The following is a 16,186-nucleotide window of genomic DNA, read 5'->3' as shown; positions in this document are numbered from 1 at the left end:
CTCCAGGCTCTGGGGCACCTATCTCCCCACATGAGCATGTGCACTGATGCCTCCCACTAGGCATTTGGACACCTATCTTCCACCTAAAGCCCAGAGTGATTCAGAAACAGGGAAAGACAGGCATCCAGCTACCCAAATTGTGTGTGTGTGGGGGGCCTATCTGATAAGTAACCACTGAACACGCCTCCTAGACTGGGCCCCTCAGGCAAGTTTGCACAAAACACTCAGGGAGCACAAAACACGCACATTTACACAAAATCCTCTTTCTACTGCTCTGGTAATGTAAAGGGGTAATTTATGTTATAGTGATGTAAAGGGGTCTACGTGTAAATGAAAACCAAGTCCTCAGACTCATTTACACTCATATCAACTGAGTGTGTAATGTACCTGCTGCACATATTACCACCTTATATGGTCCACTGAGTGAGCAAAAGGTGGTCTGAACTGGGGTGGTTTACCTGAAGAGGGTGTGGAAACAAATGGTGAAGGAGAAAACCAAACAACAGTAGCCCAGTCTTCACTTTACCTTACAAGTCACTTTCACCTTCCTCTTAGAAATAGACTTGAACCAAATTTCTAGATCTAAACATCCCTGAATTTGGAGAGGGGTTGGATTTCAAACCTGATATGGATAAGGTTGTCAACTTCCTCAAGGACCTGCCTCTTCTCCGAGGCCCCGCCTGCACTCACTCCATCCTCCATCCCTTCGTCACTCGCTCTCCCCCACTCTCGCTCACTCACTAGTTTTCAACAGGCTAGGGCAGGGGGTTGGGGTTGGGGTGTGGGAGGGGATGAGGGCTCTGAGCTCCAGGGTGAGATCAGAAATGTGCGATTCAGGGTGCAGGAGGGGGGGTCCGGGCTGGGGCAGGGGATTGGGGTGTGGGAGGGGAGTGAGGGCTGCGGTTCCCGTCCAATGGGAGCTGTGGAACCGATGCTCAGGGCAGCACCTGTGGGCGGGGGCAGTGCATGAAGCCTCCTGGCCACCCCTCTGTGCAGGAGCCGGTGGGACATGCTGGCTGCTTCTTGCGAGCCGCACAGAGCCTGACTGCCCCGCTGTGGCCAACCAGACTTATAGCAGCCTGGTCAGCTGCGCTGATCGGAGCTGCCAGGGTCCCTATTTGACCAGGCATTCTGGTTGAGAACTGGATGCCTGGCAATCCTAGATATGGATCAGAATTTTTCAAAAGGCCCCTCTATCTATAATGAGCTGTACCAAAATCCCAGCTCCAAACACTTCCAGATGTCCCGGGTATCCAAAATTCACATTTTGCATCTTGGGCCTATCTCTACTTCCAACTCTGGACATGTTTGTTTTTCCAGCATTTGAATAATTTTCAAATGGTGTGACTTTGCCCATCTACATCAATTGTACTCCACCATCTTCCCTAGCTTTAGCCCTTCCAGTTTCACATTTCTTTTACTGAATTAAAGTCATTCTTGATTTAACCACATAAGATGGGAGTCTAAGAATTGACATGTACATTAAAGATAGTAACGTATTTTCTACTAACAAAACTAAATTATCCTATTTCCACTTGAATTGACAATAGAACACAGAATCAGTTAGAAACTGGAAATATCTTCTTTCTAAAACCAGCACATTCTTCATTTGTGCAATGTCTAAACACTGCAAATCTCAGCAAAAAATTGCACTGAAATGGTAGGTGGCTCCTAACTGTTACAAACTTTATGATGGCTTTTATGTTTAAATACCATTTAGCAGCTGTTAAAGGTCAGCACATATCCTTTCCTTTGCTAGTGTAGAGTCTGAAACTGCCAAGAAAAGAATGCATGGTGCATTAAATAATGTTTAAATGTAGTAATTATTTTCTTGATTTCTTTTCCCTGGGTAATGAAAGGGATCACTTAAGTATTTCCATTTTTCTTCTTACTTCCATCTGACAATGTAAAACACTAATTAAATTATTTGTACCATAAATTTACTTACAAGGATGACACATTTTGTACACAAAGCAAGCAAAACACCTGACACATTGTACAGTGCCAGGTGCTGCTAAAAATGTGCAATACAGATTGTTATCTGAAGGCTCAAAACCCCCCCTCCCCAAAACTTGCAGCGATGTTTCATTATCAATTTTATTTCCTACCATACACCAAATGTACAGCACAGAACACAGTTTTGTTGCTTTGATGTAAGAAATATTAATTGTATGAAGAAACAGTATACAAACTACTCCAAATTAAAAAAAAATGCATACATCATTGCTTTTTACAAAAGGTCTAATTTACAGTATAGCTCATCAATGCAGTTTAACACAAAAAAGAAAAAAAGATCAGTGCACATTACAAAACACATCAAGTACAAAGGAAGCAAATAAATACGAACATACTTCACAAAACATCCTGAGCAAACAATCCAAACACAGACAAATTAACCTGAAGCCATTGTAAATCATAGTAATAAATATATAGGTTGGCAAGAGATTTTTTTTAAAATGTAAATTAAATAAAATATATAACAAATTTGTTAAAATATGTAGTTAATTACATTTTAGTCTTTGTAATGAGTGAACTCATTTTGTATGCATTTAACAAGTATAGCAAATGTCTGCTTTTTTTTTTTTTTTTTAGCAAGTACAATAACTTTAATAGCAAATTTTTGTTTGGTGTCCTCCTATTTATATTAGACAGCACATACGGTAGCTTTTGAAAAATTGATTTAAAAATAAACACAGCTCCTAAGAACATACATCATCTTCTGTCTAAACTAAGATTAGAGGGTTAAACCAACCCTCAAATGAAAAGCAAGCCCCACCTAATGCAAAACAGTGATCACAGTGCATGAATTGAATCACCTTTGAATATTACTTTTTGTGCAGGAACAGTAATAATATATGTGTATATGTCAAGCCTGTGAGTGCCACCATATTCATTCTAAATATAAATGAGGCTAATAAAAATAAACACTTTCATTGTAGCACAGAAAAATTAAACACACGCTAGATCCATGTATACATTTACACTGAGGCACATATGCACATGAGGTGTGTGTGCATACAAAAAAGGCAGTTTAGCTGGTTGTTTATACCTTTTTTTAAAAAAAATAAATATAAAAAAAACTTTTGAAACAGTGCTTAATTACTTACAATCCCTGAAATAGACATTGCCTCTGTTATAGCAACTACTAAACTCTGATTGATTCAGAAATTCAAAACCCAGGCTAACTGAATACAGATGCACAGCCAAGTACCGTTGTACGCGTGTGCGTCTCTGTGTGTCCATATGTACTGTAGCACTTGGCACCCTACCAAAAGACTGGTAACCAATTCGATACCAACATTGTCTTTGTGTATAAGGAGGGGTTAAAATCAACCAGTGCATTGCTACAGTTCAGGTTAAGAGAAAACCAATTACAGTGAGACTGGAGCATTATTTTTCTCCAGGTTGCCGCCTTCTAAGCTTCTCTCAGTTCCAACTAGTATGATAAATGCCATTTCAGGGGAGATTTGTTGGACTAACTGGTATGTACAAAATGTTCAGTTTGGATGCTTTTGTATTTTGCAAATACAAATGCATAATCATATTGGTCACTTGTCTAATGTAACAACATATTGTACTAAAAAAGTACCAGTCATATCAAATCATCTCTCTTGTTTAGGGATGATTAGTTTTTCTCTCTGAACTAACTTGGAAAAAAACCTGCATCGTTAAAATAATTCTGAAGTTCTTTTGAAACATTTTAAATAATTGTTTGCGTAGGCTAAAACACACAGCCAAGTCAAATGCTTTGCTGATTGCTATATTTCATTATTGCTAACAAATTCTTCAACACACTGTGTTCCAGCAAACTGTGCTTTTTAGAGCGCAGGTTCCCCACTAGTGGGAGCCATTTATCTTTTCATTCCTTGCTTCTTCACATCTTACCTTACTGCAAACCCACTTCTGATACAAAGCCATTATAAAAAAGCAGGATGTGATGAAAATAAAACTAGAACAACAGTTCAGTCATTTGTTACTTTCATAGTATTTTTTTTTCTTCCTGTACAAACCCAGCAAGATATTTAATTTACAGTATAACTTTCAGTCTATTTAAAATCCCATTGGAAAATAAATTAATAAACACATTTGTAAAAATATGGCAGGCCGCAAAAAGATAAAAAAACACAACTCTTTGATTAGAAATAAATAAAAATATAAAAAATAGTTGCACACACTTTTTACATTCACTTTACAAAAACTGAGTGCAAAAGAAGGAAAAAAAGGAATTGTACTGAAATAAATACAATATATTAATTGAGTGCATTGCTGTTAATACAAATAGTCTGTTGTGTTTTCCTTCCTTTTTATGTCAGCTGGGAAAATTAGTGCAATGTTGCAATTGTAAATGCAGCACGGCAACCTACACGCGTTAGCAGTACATGAACTCCTAACAGATCCATCTGGAGTTTACTGCTGTTAAGTAATTTCTGTTGCCCATCAGCCTTCACATCCTACACATGGATGCCCTTCACTGCCTGTTTGATACTTTCCAGCAGAGCTTTGCATTCCGGGGAATAGTCCCGTTCCAGATTGCTGTACATGTCTGTGAGTGTATTTACATATGCTTCAAAGTTCTGCTCACTGATTGGCCCCTAAATGAAAACAAAACATATTATGCCAATTTCAGGAGCCAAAATTAAGGCCTCCCCCCCCCCAAAAAAAAAAAAAAAAAGAATGTTAACACACAACATGCAAAGTGACAATTTTTCGGTCCTGTCTGAAAGCGACTGGGGAAAGCTGAGGTCAGATGCATGGCAGACATCCAAGTTACTGATGGGCTCGTTGAAGGTGAAGGGAGTTTAATGTGTTGTGGGAACCACATGCTCACCCTCTAAGAAGGGAGTGTGAGGCATTTGTCTTAGGTGTGCCCTGCTCTTTAATTCTGGCCACATTCTGTGTGCCTTACTCAAGCATGTAACGGAGGGGAGGGATAGCTCAGTGGTTTGAGCATTGGCCTGCTAAACCCAGGGTTGTGAGTTCAATCCTTGAGGGGTCCATTTGGGATCTGGGGCACAAATTGGGGATTGGTCCTGCTTTGAACAGGGGGGGTTGGACTAGATGGCCTCCTGAGGTCCCTTCCAACCCTGATAGTCTCTGATTCTATGGACTGACTTGGAGTACAGTGGGATTGTGTGTTAATAAGGTAAGGAGGATTTGGATCTTAATGGGCATACATTGTTCTTAGCTCCAGAGGCAGTTACAGAACAAAGTACCATGGTGGGTGGGGATGGAATGGGGTAAAACCTTATGAGCAAAATGTACAATCTGGGTTTTAAGAACAAAACGGGGAGTGTCTGGGTGTGCAGAGCGCGAAGAAAGACAGGTAGAAAGAGAATGCACACACATACTGAGACAAATCCTTAATGCCCTGGTTCAGCAAGTACTTAACCAGGTGCCTGACTTGAACCAAGTGAGTGGGTTCCACTGACTTCAGTAGGAGTGTTAAGCACTTCTTGAATCAGGCCCTCAAACCAAACTTTTATTATCTTCAGTGAAGGGAGTTGGCCAATTCCCAGCCAAATTACAGAGCAGAATCAATAAACTCCTCACATGTTTGCAACAAGATGACTGTACAGTAAAATTAATATAGGACTTGATGAGTGCTGTCAGAGATCCAACTGAATAAGACTCTAGACCCTCATCTTAACTGTAGCAGGAGCTGAGAGTGCTCATCACCTCACAGGAGACACTCACTGCTTCACAGGACCAAGAAGAAGGCCTAGTCTATCCTAGACTATGTTGTGATTCTTTTCTGGCACTGGTGCAGTTGTATTGGTGCTAAGAGCTAATTTAGTTGGAATTCAGACATATACAACACTGCATTGTGAAAATCTACTGAGAGAAGATTATCATGATATAGTGCGGTCCATGCTGTTGGCTGGTTCCATGTCATGAGGAGTGAAGATGTCTGAGCCCTGTCTAGAATAGGAGTTATACCACTGCTTTTGTCATGGTGAAAAAATGGATACAAAAATTTCTAGTGTAGATCAAAACCCACAACCAGATTCTTGGATCTGGCTGCGCTGCACTTGGTGATGGATGTGGTTGGGGGGATGGGAAAGGTGGCTTTCTGCTTCCCTGATCCTCAACCTGACCAAGACTGAACCAGCACCTGGCATAGCTTAGAGCAACCTATAGGTTGATGTAAACGAGGGAAGCCCCCTAGGGATCCTCCTATGAGTCTGGGATTCCTTAAATGCAGTGAAAAGGGATCTCAAGGAACACTCTTTATGTCTGGGGTCCAGAGCACAGAGCCACCAAAGGATTCTCCCCTACATCAGGGAAAATTCAGAATGTGACAATCAAACTCATTGCACATAAGATACTGGAAGGACATCAGAATATCAACTACAGTTACTTCCAGCCTGAGCTACCCAGAAATGCAAGGTTCCATCCTTAAGGGTACCCATATCCCATTACAAATCCCAGAGACATGCAGTGTAGTTTGATTTTAAATAAACTAATGTTTTACACGGGATGGGATTCTACTCCTGGAGGGTAAAGCATGGGCAGTATGTGAATATGGCTCCTCCCACTTGGCCTTTGGCATGGTTCTGTTTTGAATGAGAATACACACCAGCCACCCTGAATCTTGTATAGAGGGGCCTTAGGAAAGTGATGCAAAGATTTATTCTTGTATGGATGAAGATTGCCTCATGTTACTGGAGTGCCTCGAAGTCCAGGAGACTTAGCTTAACCCTGGATGGGACAGGGACATTCCTTCAGGTTGGGACTAGCATAAAATACTTGCCTTGCATCAAATATTTGCTTTGCATCCTCTTACACCAGGGCAGAGTTTGGGCTCCACTACCTCTCAATTAGGGTTACCATATTTGAACATTCAAAAAAGAGGACACTTCATGGGGGGGGGCATATTTGCTCATGCCTCCCCAGCCCTGTCCCAATTCCACCTCTTCCCCACCCCTACCCCACCCCCATTCCAACCCCATCCCCAAAGTCCCCACCCCAACTCCGCCCCCTCCCTGACCCACTGGACTCCTTCCCCAAATCCCCGTCCCGGCCCCAACTTCTCCCCTGAGCGCGCTGCGTTCCCCCTTCTCCCCCCTCCCTCCCAGCTGCGTGAAACAACTGTTTTGCAGCGCAAGCGCTGGGAGCTAGGGGGAAAAAGCGGGCACTCTCTTGAGTGATCAATATTCACTCTCTTTCTTGACAGGTTTCAGAGTAGCAGCCATGTTAGTCTGTATCCGCAAAAAGAAAAGGAGGACTTGTGGCACCTTAGTTAGTCTCTAAGGTGCCACAAGTCCTCCTTTTCTCTTTCTTCAATGCTCAACCCTTCTTTGGAGAAAAATAATCATGGCAAAATCCTAGATGTTTTTAGATATTTAAAAATTCCTCCCAGATGGCAATTTAAGAACCAAAAAGCTGGACATGTCTGGGAAAATATGGATGTATGCTAACCCTATCTCAATATTTAAAACAATGCAGCTAGTAATATTCCAAACTTTATGCATTTACTGCATCATGCTCATGTAGAGGGAGAGTAATGAAGTGTGGGGAAATTGATTCAACCCTGGAAGGGAGTCCCATGTGAGAGGGAATGGATCCCACATCAGTGATGCACTGAGTAGACCACTCTGGCCAGCCAAAAGTGGAGACAAATGCTCTCAAAGAAGCAGCAATGGTTTTAGCTGCAGACTTACCATGTGTGGAAGCTGAATGTCGGCAAGGCTGGTGATGAGGGCTTGGCTTAGGCCAGCTAATTCCTTCAGCAGGCTCTCGTTGTTTTGCTCTATAAGTTTGTTCTCTTCTTCTATTGTTTTCAGATTGCTCTCCATAGATGTGATCTAAAATCACACACACAACAAGACCGTTGGCAGCATCATGACTGGAGTTGGAACCCAAAATGAAAGGTTTCTCTTGGAAGAGGGAGCACAAGACTGTGAAAGCTGCCAATTGAGATCTGAACCTCAGTTACGTTTTTATAAGAGTTGCGCATAACACAGCCACGAGATACTCATAATAGGGGATAAGTCACATTAATTCTGAACCAGTGAACTCTGCTGTTGTTTCACAAGGAAAACTTATTTAAATGAAGCTGTAGACAGTGGCCCTGCTGAGTGAGGAGTGTATTGTGTGGGGAAGATGAGTTCAGAAATGGATTAGAGACCCCAGGCCTCAAGCTGCTGGGGAGGTGGAAGGGTCAGTGTGTAGTTGGGAATGGGGAGTGTGGCCTCAGGGCTGCGGGAAGGAAGAAGAAAGCTGATGTTTACATTGCTCTTCTGTTCTCACAGCATCCCTGCTGATTGACTATAATAGCAGCAACACTGGTATTAGCTCTTGGGCTACTTTCCTGCCCTCCCCCTTGGTGGAGGTTAGAGTTCTGAACTGATTGGGATTGGAAATAGGGCAGAGAGTGGAGACAATAAGAAATGAAACATACCGGGGAGGAAATTGAGAAGTTGTGTATGGAAAAAATATGATTGTGCAGTCGGTCTCTGGACAGACAGAAGAAAATATAATTTTTTAAGAACCAACACTGAAAAGCACCTGAGGTTAGCAAAATGGCATCCTTTTCTGGAGAATAACTAACAAGAATGAGAGAGCTTGGCATGTACACATCGTGAAAGTTCACATGCAAAAACCTGTGCTGAAAAACTGAAGCTAGAGATGCTGGGTCCTGACTCTCCACAGCCTAACCTCTTGTTTAGTAATTTATATCTGTGCAAAGTGGGTGAAAGTGCTACCATCGGTGAGACTGCAGAATTCTGAATTGGTACCATTACCACAACTGCAAATGACCACCTAAGGAATAGAGCCATGAAGAATCAGGCCCATTTGTATCTAACTGCACACAGATTTCATAAGAGGGTTTCATGAACTCTGCACACTGTATTCATTTTTGCTGCTGGAATCTCTGTCTGATAGTGACCAGATTAACTCCTTGAGTTGTGGCGGCATAAATAAAGAAAGCAGCAGCACAAATCACCACGATCCCTGCTCTTGAGCTTCTTGATACAATCACAATTGTTGGCCAGGCCAATTTAAGAAGTGACAGGGCAAAGACAAGCAGGGGATGTGCGGATTCAGCAAGTCTCTAGTTCAGGCTATAATGCAGGTGATTCACCAGTACTAAATACCACACAATCGTCATTTGAGGCCACTATAAACTATATTGAACTTGTTTGGGATGAAGTTGGATTCAATCTTATTTTTTAGATCTGTTACTCTTCAGGAAGTTCAACCTAGAATCTTAATGATCCTAACATTCTGAGGCAAGTTTCTGTTCTCACTTTCACCTAGTTCAGCAGGTGAAATAGGAGTGAGTATATACGTCACCCTGTGTATTTACATACTCAGCTCAACCTGAACTGTGGACCTGCAACCAGCACCTTCACCATAAACTCACTCCTATACAGAAATAAAAAAATGAAAAAGATCAAGAGAACTGTGCCTTTGCAATAGCTCCTACCCTACCTAATGCACTGCACAAGCTAGCAAATGCAGCTGTTGTCTGCTACCTACTGTGCAGAGGCAAAATTCAGACTATTTAAATAAAAATATTCATTAGCTGAACATTGTGAACAGAACTAGGGAAAACTGTAAATAATAATAAGGATTACTTTCAGTAGTAGTTAGAGTGTGTTAATAAGAAGTCACAGTCTTGTGACCTAATGGCTTCATTATATTATTATGAAGCCTCTCTATGTTGGTTCTTAAAATGCCCACAGGATATCATATGCAGGCGTGTGGTTAACAAAAGAAAGTGCACATTTTATACCGTAAATATGATTTCCTTGTTTGCTAAGATTAGTTCCCAAAATGCTTCGTTCCTTTTATTCACCCTGCAAGTCTTTTATACTAATACACACCTGTTCACTGTTAAATGGAAAAAGCTTGTCAAAATTTGTTTAAACCATAATGCAATGGCATGTATGTAGATGAGAAAAAGGATACATAAGCTTAAAAATAACATTATATATGTACATTAGAACTGGTTGAATTGTTGCTTTGTTGTTATACCTGGGTTTGAAGTTTCATCATGTCAGCTTCAATTTTAAGATTGGATTCATTCAATTCTTTTATTTCCTCATCCAAGTGTCTGATTTCCTCATCACTCTCAATACCTGCAAAAAGGTGAATGGACCAAAGACAGGTTTAAATGTGAACATGTGAAAAGAAGTAATATTCTGTGGGTACCTGTGCACTGAACTGTGTAGCATAAAAAAACAGGCTTTCAGATTAAACTGGGGATCTTTAAATGGGTTTTTACTGTTTGTCAAAACTGCATCCTGTGTTGAAGCGTCCTTGAAAGCAGGAAGAGAGATCAAGGGTCAAAGGGTAATTTGAGTTTCATTGAGCCAGTGTATTTCCCTGTCAGAGTAGGTCCCCTCACTGTTCAGTAAAACAATCAACCAAAGCAGGGAGAGAGATGTGAGAGGGAAAGGAGATCTGTGGGCATTGAGAGAGGAAAATCCAAAACACAATCTTTAAAAACAATAATACAGGGTATGTTGTGGTTTTGGTGGAGAATTTTAGATGTAGCAGAAAAATAAGAGCAGTTCCTCTCCCCCTCCCCCTCCAGGGGGTCCGATACTCATAACTCCATTGTCTTCAATAGAGCTATGACAATTGACACCAGCTGAAGATCTGCCCTGGTACTGCAAGGAGCTCTATATGGGCTGACCAATACAGAAGGATCCGGGCTTTAGTTTGCTGTGATACATGGTGTGGTTTAAAATACTGTGAGAGGGAAATTGTAGAGAGGCCAAAAGAGGCAAAAAGCAACATGGAGAAAAAGCAGCACTCTCTATTTACACCTACCAGCTGAAAATGAACAACTCACCAAAGGCTCAACACAAGCCTGATCCTAGATGTACTGAGCAGCCCCCTGAACCCCGTGATGAATGTTTTCCCCTCACTCTGGGTCTAATTCTGCTTGCAGATTAATTATTTTTATTGCTGTAGCACCTACAGGCCCCTAAGCTCAGCACCCCATTGTGCTGGGCATATTACAAGCATGCAGTAAGAGACAGATCCTGTCCTGAAGACCTTACAGTCTAAATAGACAATATGGACAAAGGGTGGGGCAAGAGAGAAGGTTATGCAGCAGGGTAAAGAATACCACCAAAGTCTCCTGAATCCTGTCACTGGGCCCTACCCACTGGAAACAGAATCAAGTTCCCTATAACTATTTGACAGATGTTCCCTTCTATTTAATGTGGGGAGAATTGTCAAAGTATTGCATGGAGACTGAGCAATATAATATGAAATTAATGGAAACGAGGTAGCTAAACTCTGCTTTTAACATGTATCCCTCTGTGGGTTTGTTTGAAAATCTTTATTTAACTGAGCTAACTCCTGCTGGTTTATGAATAACACAGAAAAAAACAAACCCCAAACCTGAATCAGACTTAGTTGTGTACCTCACATGTTATGGTCCACGGATGTAAATGATGTGTGAATGATGTGTATCTTCCGTGAAGAAATTTTGTTATTGTTTTAAAAGAATGAGAACTTAAATACATTTATATCCATTTTCAGTCCCCTTTATATGGTGTAAAGAGGCAACATGTAAATGAGAATCGGGTCCCTAGCAGCTGTATAAATGTAAACATCATTTGCATGTCTCCTTACCCCCACTTGCTTTAAGCTTGATAGTCATTAGTTCTTCTGAGATTTTGCCCTTTTTTATGGCTTGTGCATTCAGAGGACACCCTGACAAGCTAGAAAAGATAGAAAAAATGCTGTGACCCATGTGAAAATGGAAGCAATCCTTTCATAGTAATATTACAGTGCTCATGCTCAGACCTCTATTCCTAAGGTCATGTCAGCAGCTCCATTATAACCTTGTTACAGGAAATAAAATAATTCACAAAGCTATTTTAGCTGTAAAAAAAAAAATTCTGACTTGAAAATTGGCACCGAAGTCTCAGCCTCGAAGCAAACTATTTTTACAGTCATTTCAAACAAATGAAAATAGCAGCGGGAAGTATTCTAAGGTTATGTGAATGTGATATTTACAGAAATCTTGAGGTCATATTGGCCCATCAATTTTTAAGCAAAACTTTCCACTGTGTTTATTGAGGAATTACACTTCAGAAAAAAGGGGGCAGTAGCATGCCTTTAAATGCTGAGTATACCAATTAAAAAAAAATAATCTGATGTACAGATTTTCACTGTGCCTAACTATTGTATCATTTTGATGATGCATAATAATGATCAATATGATGATACCTCTGGATTCATACTATAGGTTTTTTAAGAGATTCTATTATATATAGTCACTTTGCTTTTTGATGACTGTCAGAGTTATCTGCTATTTCAAATCTTACAATTGGTAATTATATGAAGCCATTTGTAGAGAGCACTCAAGGGCTAAGGTTGACTGCACGGTCTTTAGAAGTAAACAAAAAGAAATACCCCTATGCTCGAGAAATGGCAGAGGGATTCATATTCTGATGTAGTCAAGCTGGGAGTGAAGGGAAATTTTGCACTAGTGGGACAAAGTATTGTTTTTGCTTAGCTTGTGAAAAATAAGGGTTCTAATGAAAGTGGTGTTTCCACACACGGAGCAGTGAGGGCTTCTAAGATTTGAAGTATAGTCTACTATTTCTTTATCTTGAGCAGACTACTGGCCAGAAGGATGTCCCAATGCTAGCAGACCACCAGAAACTTGTTTGGTCTTCTCTACACTGGGAAAATGCATCATCTTACAAATCATGTTAACTAGTGAAGTTCTTAAGATTTTTTTCTCCTTCTAATCTCTTCAGGGCTGGATCTAGAAAGCACAGGTCTCATGTAAACGTTCTCCTGCATGGGGATGGCTAGCAAGAATTTAGCAATTTGTGTAATAACAAAATTAATGCAATTGTTGCTTCTGCAAAACCTTGTGGTGAAATTTCAATAACATTTTGAATTATCTGCCAAAGATACACAATCAATACTAGTAATTTCATATAAGTCTAGCTACCTTCTTCTTGTACCAAAAGCCTGTAATCAGTCTCAGGAAATCTAGAAAGATCTGTGAAAGTCATTGTCTTGTGGGCAATGTTAAAAATAGTTGTAACCTCATGCAAACTCTCAAGTTATTCAGCTTCCTATCACCTCAACTGCTATATAAACTCTTTATAAGAATTCAACATAATTTAATTAGATTACAGCTCTATTTTTTTAAAAGCAACACTACAGTGGATTGTCAAGAAAAAACAACAAACAAGAGAGAAAACACAAAATTATACCTTCTGTGGGTGACAAAAACATTATTAACATGACCCAGCCCGTTGCAGCCTGGCAAAGGACAGTGTGGCAGCTCTTGTTTGTTCAGTTTCCAGGATAATGAAGACCCATGGAGAGGACTCTCCTTCTGTCTCTTGGCAGCCAAAGGACAACCAGAAGCAGTGCGATGAGAAGTGTATTTACCTGATATGTGACCTTGGCCATCACAGCCTATCACTGGACATCTACAGAAACACAGCAAAAGAATCCTTATATTTACTCAAGAGAACAGAAGACAATAGTCTAACAACAGCCATCTAAGAAAAAGAGTCTAAGTGGCTAATATGCTGTCTGTGCTACTGTACTAGGGCTTGATCCCAAGGAGCACCTGAAGGTCCCACTGATGTCAGTGGGAATGATCGGTGTTTGGCAAATCTCAGGATTAGGCATTTCTAATACAGCTGTATGCCTTAACCACTTCGGCACTGACATCATACAAAACTATGTCAAAGAGAAAAATAATTATCATCAGAGGGGAGAAAAAAATCACATTTTAACGGGTTTGTGAAAAGGCAACATTTTTTATTCTCTATTCAAATTTTTGGCTAAAAACAAAAGGTGGTTTTCTGCACGTGGAAACCTGTTATTTTCCAAACATATTCCAAATACTTGGCAAAGTGAACCCTGGTAGTTTTGCAGAGCTCTGTCAGTATTAATGAGAACATGCCTAGGGCCTTTCATATGACATACCAGACATCCGAAAGACAATCACTAACTGAAATACTAAATACTAAGACCAGCGCAGGAAATAAGTAAGTCCTTTGTTGTAAATGAACTGGTCCTACATATCTTGGCAGCTGCTCGTTTATTTATTTATTTTCACAGAACACATTCTCAAGTTAGGAATAAAGTGGACTTGAGTAGAGTTATAGAATCATAGAATATCAGGGTTGGAAGGGACCTCAGGAGATCATTTAAGTCCAACCCCCTGCCCAGAGCAGGACCAATCCCCAACGAAATCATCCAGGGCTTTGTCAAGCCTGACCTTCAAAGCCTCTAAGGAAGTCGATTCCACCACCTCCCTAGATAACCCATTCCAGGGCTTCACCACCCCCTTCGTGAAAAAGTTTTCCTAATATCCAACCTAAACCTCCCCCACTGCAACTTGAGACCATTACTCCTTGTTCTGTCATCTGCTACCACTGAGAACAGTCTAGATCCATCCTCTTTGGAACCCCCTTTCAGGTAGTTGAAAGCAGCTATCAAATCCCCCCTCATTCTTCTCTTCCGCAGACTAAATAATCCCAGTTTCCTCAGCCTCTCCTCATAAGTCATAAGTCTCTCCTCATAAGTCATTATCAGTTTTTTGCCTTGGTTGAAATTTTACCCCTGTACAGAAAAGGGATAGCATAAGGCCTATGTACCACTTCTACCCCAGTAATCCATATTTTCAGGGACTTAACGTGTAACTTGTGGTAGTTCTTTGCACAGCGATGGATTTCACCCTTTGTGTTTCCAGGTGTGATACATGAGATTTTGGTGAATGTTTCCAAGAATTTGTTAATTGGATCTAGGGTTCAGTTTCACCACTGCTACAGTTTATTGAAGCAAACATAGCAAGATTTTGCCATAGTCTAAAATTTTGTGAATTTTAGACTGAATTTTCCTAAATTTTGCCACACTTTGTGTCAGATAGGACCGGAATGAAATGTTCCACCAGTTTCACTAGCTGTGGAAATATCCTTTATCTTAGCTTTAACAGTAGGATACACCCGCATATGTCTAAGAATAACTTGCACATTTCTTGGATGTACCAAGCACAATCTTGTTCTCCCTTTTGGCTGATAAACCCCTGCTGCTGCACTTACTTAAGTTCAGGGTCTTCTTTTTCTTCCTTGGTAGGAGTAACTTTGACGCCACCTTTCCTGGCACGAGGGCAACCAGACAAGCTAAAAGAAGTACACAAGAGAAAAACAATTTTGTTCTGCTGACGCTTTACATAATTTCCCACGGCTTCACTCCCAAACAACGGAATGATTCTTACCTTCTGTGTGAAGCATAATTTCCAGTCACATGACCAGAGCCATCACAACCAGGTGTAGGACACCTAATAGAATGTACAGAGCAAAAGAGATGACTTTAAAAAGGAACAGACAAATTTGTCTTCAGCGGAAGAAACAGCAGTTGAGCTTTTGCTGAACAAACACAACTAGCTCTTGCTGATATTTTTTTCTAGTAGGCAAACAGCTTTCATGTTTCCGTCTATATATTTTTTAATAGGAAACTTGAAATATATTGTACACCGTAGCACTGCAGATTTGCAAGGTAGAGGGTAATGTTTTCATAGCAAAGTATTTATTTTCTTAGGAAGGAGCAACTGCGGAAAAACAAACATGTAGCCTTTTATTTGTTGACTTCTCTGTGAAATAACTGTTATGTAGTTATTTGATGTCAGCCTTACAATGACCAGCACATTTTCAATATAATCTCCATTTTATAGAAGGGGAAATTTGAGGCTGAGAAGTTATGTCACTAAAGGTCACAGAGAAAATCAACATCATAGCCAGGAGAAGAACTCAGGAGTTTCTGTTTTTTAGCTCTGTACAAAGAAAGGAGACCACATCTATTTTACATAGGATATGACTGGGTATTTTATTTGGCAAGTGGGTCTTGATTCCATTTTAGAGTTCACGGGCTTTTTTGTGTGCAGCAAACAGAAGCCTTCAAATCTGAAAGTTTAGTAACAAAATATTTCAGCAACCTAATGGAAAGAAATAAACCTGTGTCTTACTGTTATGACCATACTTTCTCACTGGTGCTCAGATTGAAAGACATGTTGGGTGTGCCAATGCATGTGGGTCTGATCTAAAGTCTACTGAAGTCAGTAAGAGCCTTTTCATTGACTACAATGGGCTTTGGATCAGGCACTTACTGGTTGAGTGACAGATATTATGGTTCAAAATTAATCTTGTACATATTTGAAGGGATTTTCTCTTTTGCCATTAAGTGT

The 16,186-nt window shown here is 40.5% G+C and overlaps 1 protein-coding gene across 10 annotated transcripts in view; it reads right to left on the bottom strand.

Moving 5' to 3' along the window:
- Positions 1-1,939: 1,939 nt before the first annotated feature.
- ST18 (ST18 C2H2C-type zinc finger transcription factor) overlaps positions 1,940-16,186 on the bottom strand; it is a 120,075-nt gene continuing 105,828 nt past the window's right edge. For 7 of the 10 annotated variants that reach the window (XM_073331189.2, XM_073331193.2, XM_073331195.2 and 4 more), the window contains 7 exons: positions 15,221-15,283; positions 15,045-15,125; positions 13,200-13,421; positions 11,596-11,684; positions 9,982-10,085; positions 7,662-7,805; positions 1,940-4,592 (listed from right to left, as the gene is read on the bottom strand). In XM_073331189.2, coding sequence (XP_073187290.1) covers positions 4,452-4,592; positions 7,662-7,805; positions 9,982-10,085; positions 11,596-11,684; positions 13,200-13,421; positions 15,045-15,125; positions 15,221-15,283 — 844 coding nt within the window. In that variant the 3' untranslated portion in view covers positions 1,940-4,451. Of the gene's footprint in view, positions 4,593-7,661; positions 7,806-9,981; positions 10,086-11,595; positions 11,685-13,199; positions 13,422-15,044; positions 15,126-15,220; positions 15,284-16,186 lie in introns of those variants that run through there. The other 3 variants (XM_073331197.2, XR_012157219.2, XM_073331199.2) reach the window with 3 other exon arrangements.

This window comes from Lepidochelys kempii, chromosome 2 (assembly GCF_965140285.1).
Source record: "Lepidochelys kempii isolate rLepKem1 chromosome 2, rLepKem1.hap1, whole genome shotgun sequence".
Classification (NCBI taxonomy): Eukaryota; Metazoa; Chordata; order Testudines; family Cheloniidae; genus Lepidochelys; species Lepidochelys kempii.
The sequence above is the reverse complement of the archived record's forward strand: the minus strand, read 5'-3'. Positions and strand labels throughout refer to the sequence as shown.